This window comes from Pogonomyrmex barbatus, unplaced genomic scaffold, assembly GCF_055798465.1.
Source record: "Pogonomyrmex barbatus isolate J1 unplaced genomic scaffold, ASM5579846v1 scaffold2, whole genome shotgun sequence".
NCBI lineage: Eukaryota > Metazoa > Arthropoda > Insecta > Hymenoptera > Formicidae > Pogonomyrmex > Pogonomyrmex barbatus.
Genome location: NW_028297116.1, coordinates 13,002,774 through 13,015,307, shown reverse-complemented (window position 1 = coordinate 13,015,307; position 12,534 = coordinate 13,002,774). Strand labels below are relative to the sequence as shown.

The following is a 12,534-nucleotide window of genomic DNA, read 5'->3' as shown; positions in this document are numbered from 1 at the left end:
AAAGCACTCCGTGTGCAGCAGGATCGATAGACTTGGTTAGCCTCTCGTTCGGACGGTCATCATGTGCGTATGTGTGTATGTATTTTTGCGCGCGTGTATGTATTTTTGTCGCATAGAATACCGGGTGGATTTCGAATTTATAAACTTCTGCATGCGCAATATTGCGTGAGATTGCGCGCGTCCTCTATACTCGTCGTTTGATTACCGCCAATTTACTTTCATGCAGTTGTTGCACAACCCCCCTCCGCCCTCCCCCCTCCCCTCTCCCGCTGCCGCCATTGTCCGCGGACGCGGAATATTATTCGGTGCTCCGGGTGTGCCGGGTGTACGGTATAAACAGCGTATATGCCACGGCAATGTCGGTCGACAGCGAAATTTCGATGCTGACGTGCATGCGCGTCGGCCGTATTTCCCCGGCCCATTCCTCTGGCCGGAACGTAGTGCGCACGCCGTGTCTGTGCGTCTACGCGCCTCTGACGACGTTCTCGTTTCTCTCGCACCGTCCCCAGAATTTAGCCGGAATGCGTGAAATGCACTGAGACAGAAAGAGAGAGTTTGGCAAGCGAGCGCGACCACAGCTGTGTGTTATTTTCATGACATACGAAAAATATTTCAAGGTATTATGCAGGGTGCCCGCGAGAAGATATATATATATATATATATATATAGGGAGGAAAGGGTGGAGAGAAAGTGGGATAAAGTACAGAGCGCGTTCACTGTGCTTATTACGTCACCCGCTTATTTATCTCGTTCGTAATATTTGTCGGTTCAACGGTATTTTTTCACGGTTGTTGTGTCAAGACGTGAAAATAATAGAGATGCTAGAGAAGAGACTCGGAAAGAAAGGATGTGATCATCGCCGACGAGCGGAATATGGGTTTCGGCATTTAACACGCGCATGTTTAACTCGCTGATGCTTAGGCTGCGAAAACTAGGTCAAACCTATCGTATAATATCGATCTCCTCTAACTGTTTTCTTCGTCAAGCGCGTTTCTCCGCTCCCAGGTTCTCGCAATGTCTAGTGCGTGCCTTTGACAGAGATTTCGTCCGCTCTTCCGTCCCTTCCCCCTTATTTCAACGGTCTCGATTTCATAAGATCAGTTTGATCTTCATCATGACATTTCTAACACGACAATCGTACGTTGCCTTTTTATTCGACACATCGAAAATATAAGATAAGACAAGCCCTTTTGCCTCATTTTTATGTAAATACGCGAACCTGTTAGATGAAGCTCGATGTAAAATACGCCCCGGATAAAGGGACGTATTTGATGAAACTTTCGTGTGGCAACAATTTTTCATTTTATGATAAAGATCACAGTACTCACATGCATGCATTGCGTGCGCGTATACGTCTTACGATTCAGTACCTCTTTTCTTTCCTTTTTTTGCGCACGAGCCTGTATCGCACAGAAACTTACTATCCGTATTCGTAATTTGAAACTTTATACATCTTCATAATCATAGATCATAGATCACGTAGCTTATTAATTGCCGAACTCATTCATGCAATAAGAATTATATTATAATGCGAGTGTTAGATTATCGCGATAAAATATTATAGAATGTCTTAATGTTCGCATAATACGTCGTACAAAAATTTATAGATATTACACTTATATCTGTAGGATTGTATCATTGCAACTCCCTAAAAGTCATTGCATTGAGTATTAGTACTTGGATATAAAATAGATAGAAAATATAAATGTCTTAAATGTCTACAGCGTAAATGGAAGTGAAACACATTTGATTGAACGTAATGAAAAACATAATTAATTTCTGAACAATTAAATCAAATATAAGCAAAGTATTATGTAAACGAAGAACAGAAAAAAAAATAATTTTTTATCATAAATGTTCGTTTCAAGCGGAATGTTTAATTTGCGTTTGATCCGACTTGTTTATGAGACTCTTACATCGAGGAAAGTTGCGAGTAAATGTGATTTCACGATGTTTGTTCGTTCGGTCAGTTCGTACCTATCTCAAAGAGATACCAAATAAACCGAGAGGACCGGTCGCAATGTTCGGGTAAAATGCAGAAACGAAACGGGGAAGAGAAAGGGGGAAGACATGGCGGCGTCTGTTGCAGTTCAGCCATGGCCGCCCGGACGCCTTTTCCATACTTTCTGTCGACTGGGTTATACTCTCGATTGCCCTTCCACCGCCTCGCTTACGTCTACTTTGTTTTCTTGGCGCACGATATCTACCTCCGAGACGGGATGCAGGTGAAGCGAGTGAGTGGGGATGGAAAGCGATTGGGTTCCCTTGATGGGTGCATCTCGACGTAGTACACGACCGAGGCATGGAGCATCGTGGCTCGACCTGTAAACACTGAAGAACCATTCCTACATATCCGGTGTGTCTTAAGAATCGTATTTCTTCATCTTCAATTTTTAAAAGAATATTACGAGAATATATACGAGAATGTATTCCAAACTTCATAAATTTTAAGCGTCAAAAAGATATGATCACTCATAATAACGTAACAAAGAAAGGAAATAACGAAGGACGATTGCTCAATTAATTTTATCTCTAAAAACATAACAAAGACAACAAAGTTGTTTTATCTCGACAATTAATAAACTGTGCTGAGACTATATTTCGAAATTGATGATTGATTTTAAAATTGAGAAAGTAAATTTACAACATTTAATGTTTTATTACAATAATGATTTAATATTTCCTTTCTGGTCCTAACTTCAAATATTTGATTCGATTCCATGCTCCATGCAGAATCTTTTTTATGAAGACACCTTGTGCATCGCGCTTTGTTGAATGCATGAAAAACCGAAACTTCTCTCGTAAAGCCACGACGAGGTACATCTAGCCTGACTCACGTCGCTGCACATGTATCCGAAAGTAAAGCAGACACTTGTGGATGAATGTGTGGTGTACTTCTGCCATGCCTGCGGCGAGTTTATACATGGCTGCAGAGTTATGCAAAGCATCGGTCGTGTAAAGTTAAGGATTTGCTCGTTCGAAATACTTTTTGTGCATTCAAAATTATTTCAAAATATATTCTTGAAAAAATATTATACTTTTTTCTAAACAGATAACGTTATATATTTGATCATAGATATCAAAGATCTAAAAATTTTCAATAAAATTTATAGAAATCTAAATTCTTCAATCATTTTTATATTATATAATAACGAGATATTTTTATGCAATTGTAACAGTAACTTTATTAATTTTAATTGTAAATAATTTTGATTGATACGTTGAATGAAATAAATTTAAAATAACTCATCGCATTTAAACGGTTGGTACGTCCTCTTCATAGCACATTTGTTTCTTTCCTTTTTATATATGCATTTTGCATTTAGAGTTTTACGTATTCACGCGCACCCTCCGTGAACGTGAAAGTTGTCCACTTAGATACAGTCTAAGTATTATAATGCTGTATTCGGCCTTCTTGCGCGCCGCATCCTCCTTAGGAAAACTCCTTAAGCTGTAAAGCGGCGCGTGCACTTTCGTAGGGGTATAAAGCGAAACGTGTCGGTAAAAGAATTGCCGGTATGTGTTACTACGCCGGTACTACAACTGCGGAGCTAAATATGTCAAGTGGTATGTCTAAAGTAGCGTGTGTTTCTTGGAAAGCTAAGCTTCCGTCGGTCGACACTTGGAAGGGAAAGAATTACGAGTGATTTTTGATCCCACGATTCTTACAAGGATTAGCATCAGTAAAATGATGTCATTTCGCTTTTTCAGCGAAATAATTATTTAAAAGAATTGCTTTCGCGTATTTGAAATATTTGTCTAATTGAAAATCAAAATAAATATGGAAAATATGGAATTATATATTAATAAATTTTTAACACACACACACACACACACACACACACACACACACACACACATACACATACACACACATACACACACATACACACACATACACACACACACACAAAAAACATAATTAAATTTTTATAAACAACCTTGAAAAGACATCTCGTCTTAATTATTTGCAGAGACTGTCTTTTAGATATATTAGTGTCGGTCCACAATAAGTATTTAATCTTTAAGCCGTAAGAAATTGACTAATCATAGTCGAGTATTCTTTTCATATTCGATTATAATTGGTCAATTTCTTATTTTTTAAAGCTTAAATCACTTATTGTGGACCGACACTTAGGTATAAATATATAAAAGAATACACAGAAGAGATTGCAGAAATATGACAAAAGCATTATCGAATTCAGTTTGAGGTCATAGATTTATAGGACAGCTTTAATATTCATGCAACAAGGCTCAATATACAGGCTACAAACAGTATACAATGCATTTCCGCACTAATCGTAAATTATCGGTGCACGGTGATAACATAAATGCAATCACATGATTGTGCTCTTGATCCAATTGTTTTTATAGGTCCGCTCTTATCAGCAAGAGTCAACGATAATTGAATAGCAGCGTCAATAAAACTCGAACTTGAATGTTATAAGAGTACAAAATGATTTCTACTAAAGTATAGTTTTATCTATTCGAAATAATAAAAAAATAAACATCTTTAAATAATTAAATAAGAAAAGAACTATTTACTATGAACGTTTAAAAGACAGATGGAATTTATATATACATATATATATATATATATATATATTATTTTATATAGAATTTATATATATTATTCTAAAAATATTTATGATTAAAAAATGTTTCAAAGAAATGATCTAAGAAACAATTGAAAGTACATAAATTAGTTATAATAGTTGTATAAGAATGTGAATTATTCGAGTCTTCGATTATTTTTTTATATTCAGATATTAAGCTAAAATAACAATTTTTTACTAATTTTAACTTTATGCGAATAAGATTAATACAAATTAACACGCATATAGCAGAATATAACAAATTGATAGCACCCTATCATGAATTACAATCGTCCCTCACAGTGTCAGAGGAAAGGCTATGATGAAAATTACAGGATCGCAAATGTAAAAACATAAGCGTAGAAAGCACAGTCTATGGCTACAAAACAAATAGGATAAATGTGAATACGTGCGCGTGCCTAATTTGACGATCAAATCATTTCAGTTATCCGGTGTGAAGGAATTAATGGTGCGAGACCAGTTCAATCTCAATTCCTATCACCGCGAGTTCTCATTTCGTTCATTTTGCTTGACGAAGTTTCTAGGACAAGTTTCCACTCCTTTCACGAATTGTTTTTTATCAGTTTATATTTGCTATATCAAAGCAAAGTGTGAATTTATTTCGTTTATTGATATTAATAAGATATTAATAAGAGTAAATTGTAAATATTCATGACGATAAAGATAAAATATGGATAAAATAAAACTAACCTTCACCTAAAAATCAGCATTTAGAAAAATGCATCTTGTATGCATGTTTTAAAAAGTGACTGATTGTAATTGTTATGATAAATAATATTAATTTTTTACTATATTATTACTTGTTGCAAATATATTATTCTTAAAATAAGAAAATGTAGTACAGGTTAGACGTAATTTCAATTAAAAGTCTTAGGATAAACCAAACTATTCGCGTTCAGTACAGCCTAACGCTTGCTTCATACAAATTGCCTTATTGTTTGTACGTGAGCGAACACTATGTATTCGTGAGCAATGTCGTGTAACGGTAACGGTGCCGGCTCTGCCGTTGCCCTTTCCATCAAACTCAGGTGTTTCACTTCTTTCACCTTAACAACTATTATCACTAGAATTATTCCTCATTCTTTTTTACTTAAATGATACTTTCATAAAATTCAGATTAAATTATGACGATGCTTACGATGATGCTTTAGTCATACGTGGCGCAAATACATTTTGTAGAAATATGTGTACTGGAGTTACGAAGTTGTAAAAGCAATATAAACATCGAAACGTCCACCGTGTGAACGATTGAGAAGACTGGAAGCTGCTTCGTTAATGCAGTTTTTGACCGTCAGTAGTGCCCCGCCTTGACCGTGGCTTAAGAATGTTGCCCGATTACAATGCATCGCGGCTGGGCTTCAGGTAATCGAACGAAAAACATGATTCGCGGGAACAGCAGTAGGCCGCTGATCACGATCATTTTGTAGTCGAGTGGGGACGAGTGACACTAGACGGGTAGGATGACCATGTGAAACTTACACTGGCAAGGTGAAGTCTGCCCAACTTCTGCATATTAAGATTGGACACGCGTCTAAACGAAACTGATTGATAAAAGTCTGCGATTGTGATAATTCATTGTGATACATAATGACCTTTATTCTTAATCTATGTCATAAATAGTAATAAACAAAGTGCTTAATAGATAGTGAATTTATAAAATATATAAAGTTAACGTAAGTCGTTTTGCTTTTCGTTTACGATAAGATTTTAACTATATGATATATATGGTATCCGAAGTATCACTTAAATTAAAACTTTTGTAACAAATTGCGATTGATAGTATCACCTTCTATATACATGCAATTTTCAAATATATTTAAGACATAGGTACAATAATAAAATGTATATATTTAATCAAATTCTAAAATATAATATCAAAATAATGTCTTATATTTGCATAAAATATGCAAGTAAAAATCTTTAACACAAATGTTACTTAATTGTTACAGGTTTGGGAAATAACAGCACTTTGGCGACTTAGCATCTTATGGGTGAGTTGAAATATTTCGTTTTAATTTTTTAAAGAATACACTTTTTCTACTGAACGGATTTTAACCAATTGTATTTATATATTTTTTAAATCATTAATAACAAATCTGAAATATCAAATTTTTAAACTTAAAATTTTAATGCATTTAAGATTTTTTTATATTTTAAAAAAGTATAAAAAGTTCTCAGTAAATCACATTATAAAATAAAATATACTTAATATTTATAATATAAATTTTCCAACTCCAGTTTATGTGTAGCTCAATTAATTCGAGAAAATTGCGTTTTTCCATTTTAATTTATTTACATCAAAAGATATATTGATTAAACTAATGTTATTAAAAATAATATTATTAAATGTTATTAAATGTTATTAAAAATGTTATTAAAAATAATAATTTAAGTTCTCAGAAATTATATCTAAATTGAATCCATGTCTAATTAATATTATATTCCATTTTGATCAACTTTTAATCTAATAAAATACTTTAAATTATGTAAATTGTGATTTATGAACATAATGTATATAATATAATGTATCTTTATTTTTGTAATTATTGTAAAAAAAAGTTGTGATTATATATAAATATTTATTATTATTAAATGTTAAATATATATTGAGTACGATCCATAATTTTCTATTTTACCCCGTAATGCAATAAAAAAACTAGGGTGTCACATGGGAATTCTGAGTGTTCACATACAACTCGGAAATCTTATTTTTGGCGATGTGCCTTGGTAGAATTCTCAACGTAATCTGACGGTTTATGCCAATCCAATGCTAGACCGGATAAACATAAAACATGACGCGGAGAATGGAGGAGCATATAACAAAGAAACGTTTTAGCAATACTAAGAAGCTGAGGGACTAGCCTCGCGGGTCCATGTCGCTTCGTTTAATATACGTATGCGACAAAGCTTTCACCTTTCCCTTCATGGTTCGCCATCAAACAACGCGATATTTTTTTATGGTGTGTCTAAATCCGTTTCCATTTCTAAAAGTAATATTAAAAATTAATATTATATTAATTATTAAATATTATATTAATTTTTATGTCTTTTTTTTATATAATTCAGGATTCTTGGTAATATATATATATATATATATATATATATATATATATATATATTTTGTATTCGCAAAATAAAAATAAAAGTAAAAGTATTCATAACAATATTTAAAAGTAGATAATTTACAATGCAATAAGATTAATGACATAATTAAAACGCTCGTACAATGATAAATGGAAGAAGAGAACAATGCAAGAAGAAACTTGATGTAACAAGAAAGATCAATTTTTATGACTAACGAAACTGGTTATTAACCATAAGATATAATCTTCTTGGCTTGTTCTGAAAGGATTTAAAAAAGAAGATTATTTTTAAGATCAAGAAGCTGGAAGGAGGGAATTAATGATTTGTTTCTATGCAAATTGTTGACAGAAACAGCGAAGAGAATAGAGTATGTTTCTGTACGCATAGTATTTTCTGGAAAATATCTTTCTAAAGATAGCTCTATGGAAATTGCTTTGCAAGATAGAAATAATCATTTTTTTGATAAGTCTTCGAAGAAAATGAAAAAAACAGCGGAGGGATTTGAGAGAGAAGTAAAAAAAGATTAATGTAATAAATTCCGCCATGTGTGAAAAAAGTTCATCACACTAAACTACATTTAATCCGAATTGGAACCAGAGAAGTTCCTTGAGAAGTTGAAATTACTTTGCTTCGCTTATGCAATATATATTCAGGAAAGAGAGAGCCTGTTTCCTTCAGAAACCTCTGTTTAATTAAACTGAAAGAGTAAGAATAGTAATTCCATTTTAATCCCAAATGTAAAAGATATTTTTGCTTGAGATTGGATTGGACTGGAGAATTCTGCTTGCTAACTTTGAGGTATATGACATTCACAAGTAGGAACATTTATTTAAAAATTTCAAACTGAGATTAGTGCAGTTTGAAATTGTTTTAAATTAAAATAGTTGAAAAAGTTGAAAATAGATATAAATGAAAATGATAGATTATTGTTTTCACATAATTATTAAATAAATATACACAAAATTACATATGCAACAAATCGATTAGTGAATAAAATGAATAAAACAAACAAAGGTAGTGATGTTATAAAACAAATGTAGAATAAGCTAGTGTTGAAAGTGATAATAATAGTAACTGAATAGTTTTAAATACTAAGATAATCTCTCGTTAACTTCTCTCTTTTCATACAAACACTGTCTCAATGTTATCGGGAAATCGTGTCTGGTTTCCAATGGCAAAATGTCATGGCGGCTGCATTCGTCACAGTGTCGAGATTGTACGACCGGCGTTTCCCCCGATCCGGGAAGTCTCGTTGGGTTGGGTCCTCTGACGAAATGTTGGCATGCTGTACATGTCGGTACAGTGGAGTTCCGCATTGATCGGCCGACACCAAAGGAACTTTGTTCTGATTGGTTAGACTCGTCCACATTCTTGTCCCCATGATATGGGCGACAAGGATGGACGTATCCATGATGTTGATTAACTAAAAAAGGATGAAATACGTTGCACGGGAAAGAAAGAGGAGTATTTATCGATTTATAGAATTGAAAAAAGATAAGAAACTGGAGAAAGAAGTAACACTGTATAGTAAAAGATAGAAAGATAGAAAGAGAAGAGAAGAAAGGGGAAAGAAAAAAAGAAAGTGATAACGAAGGCTTATTATAAATTTATTTAACATTTTTTGTTTCTTCCAAGTATTATTATTTATTTCTTTGTAAAAAATAGAAAAAATCTAATATAGATATTTTTATAAAAAAATCTTTCTACCTTTCTTTTCAATCGATTAATGTATATTTCTCACTGTAACCAATCGCTCGTTTCTACCAGTCTCTAATAGTGTTACTTTTTTTTTTCATATTATTTTTGTTATGGAAATTGATATTTGCATCAGTGATCTTCTCTCCTCTTTCTTTTGTCTAGCAATTGGGACATTTTATCTTCCTTCTTTTTTCATTTTCATTTCCTTATAGTGAAATTTAATATCGATCATGTTCTCAATTTTAAATATATTATAGCTAGCGTACCAAACGTATATTAATTGAATGTTCTCTTGCAAAATAGTTCTTAGTAGCGCTTTCTTTTACATTTTGAAAGTTATCCTATTTTGCAGTTATACAAATATTCATATAAAATTTTGAGATATTTTGATCAATGGTAAATTCTAAAAATTCTAAGTCTAAATTGTAATCATAATTATTTACTAATCTATCTACAAGTAACAGTAGATTTGTAATTCTTTTTAAAATGTTTTCTTTTTTTTATTAATGAAGAAATAAAAAATGTGAGATTGTAATTTCATTTTCTTTTTCATATCTTGTGTCATATCTTTCTTAAATTACATATTACTGAGATGGTATAAATGAGACGGTTAAAAGAAAATCATTATAATAAAGTTCTATTTTTATGCCGAAGAATATTTTCATATCAAAGAATTCTACTCAAAGCCTTTTATTGATTAAACGACCAATGCGAGATCGCTCGATGCACGTGGCGCCATCTTTGGAGAAAATCTCTAGTCAAGTTTCGACGAAGCCCCTTCCCTTTCTCTTTATCCCCTATCTCTCATGAAGCTGTGTGTGAGAAACGGTGGATGGAATGTGGCAAAAGAGGCAGGGGAAAATCAGGGTGAAGTGGGTTGAGACCAGCCGAGACGGGTCAACCAGTCCAGACCAGTCGGTCGCGCCTCAACAACCCTGTCCGACCCCTGGAAACCGGAATAAGGGGGGGAAACTGACTAGTATCGATCCGAACACCCATGTTACACGATACGTAACCATTTTGAATTACACGTCCGGGAGCTCATTCTAGAGGAATAGTCGCAGACCGCTGTCTCTTGTCAGAATATGTATTTTAGTTAGCTTGAGATTATTTGGAAGCAATAATGAATCTGAATAACAAGTATAATAAGAAATATACATAATATTTTAAAATCTGCATATGTATCATATTTCTTATTTTATTTACATATAAAAAATATGAAATGCAGCATAATTAATGTTTATTTTGTTAATAAAACATAATAAAAAATGTATCTTATTAATTACATGAGTTTAGAATTTTATATATGTATATTTTTTTGCTAATTTTGCTAAACATATAAAATAATATATTTAATTTGATAAAATTCTGTATTAATCTTATATTTTATTTTGACTAAAAGGAAAAGCTTAATCAAAAACTTATGATCATATCACAATACTATATATTTTAATGAGCACATTTACAGACAAAATTTTAAACATTTCAAAGTGAAGATTATTAAATTATAAAGACATCGTGAAAAGAAATCTAGCGTTTACATTCGTGAATTTCTCAGAAACACTTAATGTCAAAAGCAACTTCGTGAACGCTATAAATCTAAATGCCCTTGAACTTAAACTTCACACAGTATGGCATACGAGAATACATTTCTATGTCAATACATACAGCATACTGACGTAACTCACGTTCTCTCGAAACTTGCAATCGATTCGTGCTACTCGTGAATTCGGGAAGACTGCTTTGCGTATCGTGTAACATGGACATAAGTAGAAGCTTGGGCAATTGGTGGCTAGATGGCGGCACAAATCAGTCGCTGTCATGGAGCCTGAGTGGTCCAACCAGAGCTCGAATCACGTTCGTAATCGAGGACATGGCGGCAGCATGGCGGTAGAACGTACGTCGTTGGTATTCCAAGCATGATTTTTTTCCTAACACCCTGCCGAGAGTTTTTTTATATATTTAACTCAGTTCTAGTAGTGTCTACATTTGTGCGAAAATAAGACTGGTTTTCACTCGTACGCAATACTCATTAGCTCTAATTTCAATTTATTTATTAGCTTCTGTTTAAGCTTCCTTCATGAGAAATTATATTTAATGTTTATTTATTATATAACATACGTAAGACAATTTATTTTATAATATAAACTGAATAAAAACCATTATGATTGAAGCTTCTCTTAAAAGTTACACATCACAATTTATTTCTATCCAATATGCATATTAATAAGATTTACTTGAAATATTTAAATAAATTAAATATTTAAAAATATTTAAATTTATAAATATTCAATGGCAATAGAGTATTATTGACGCATATTGGTTAATACGCATATTGGTTAATTCAGTTTGAAATATTATTATATGTAATCTTTATTTTTTTTTCAAATTATTTGAAATTATTGAAAAAGAAGTTAAAAATTCAAATATGATAAGCAATTTTCAAAATATTTTTCAAAATTTGCATATAAAAAACAAAAATTTTCCATTGTTATAAAAAATGTATATTGAGTTGATATTTTTTGTATTTTGCAACAATATTTTATATCCATTTTATGTTTTATGTCTCAATGATACATTATTTCTATAAGATGAAATAAAATGAAAGTTATATGTGCAGAAATCTTAAGTTTCCAACGGTATCCTATATTTATAAAATATTAACAAAATCATTTTGCATAAAATATTTGTTGACATTGAAAATGTTAAAATATGAATACAATGCTTATCCCACATTAATCGAAATATATTAGTTACAAATAAGGCTTGAAAACGTATAAAATTTAAATTCTCATGTTTATATTATATCTGTTTTTATTTTACGTCAAATTAAAGATTAATAAAGATTAATAATATCAAAATTTTAAATATGTTATATTATTTAGTGATATTATTGATATTATTATGCGCAGTGTAAGTTATACGAAAAAAAAAACAGTTTTAAAGCATGTAAAAATTTGATTAGATGTAGATTTAAAAGTAATTTTATTTAAAAATAATTAAATCATTAAAATTATTTTCAAATTTATACTTGAACAAATTTTATATTAATTTAGTAAAATTGTTTTTTTCATGTAATCAATTAAACTATCTTTTTTATGTGACATATTCTAAAAGAATTTTAGCTGAAGAAGGT

General features: G+C 31.9%; 1 protein-coding gene across 2 annotated transcripts in view; it reads left to right on the top strand.

The window, feature by feature from the left end:
- LOC105428446 (uncharacterized) overlaps positions 1-12,534 on the top strand; it is a 150,834-nt gene that overhangs the window by 47,283 nt on the left and 91,017 nt on the right. For both annotated transcript variants that reach the window (XR_016139333.1, XM_011640780.3), the window contains one exon: positions 6,566-6,607. Coding sequence is in view for 1 of the 2 variants with exons in the window: in XM_011640780.3 (XP_011639082.1) it covers positions 6,566-6,607 (42 nt within the window). In the remaining variant the exon portion in view is untranslated. The remainder of the gene's footprint in view (positions 1-6,565; positions 6,608-12,534) is intronic.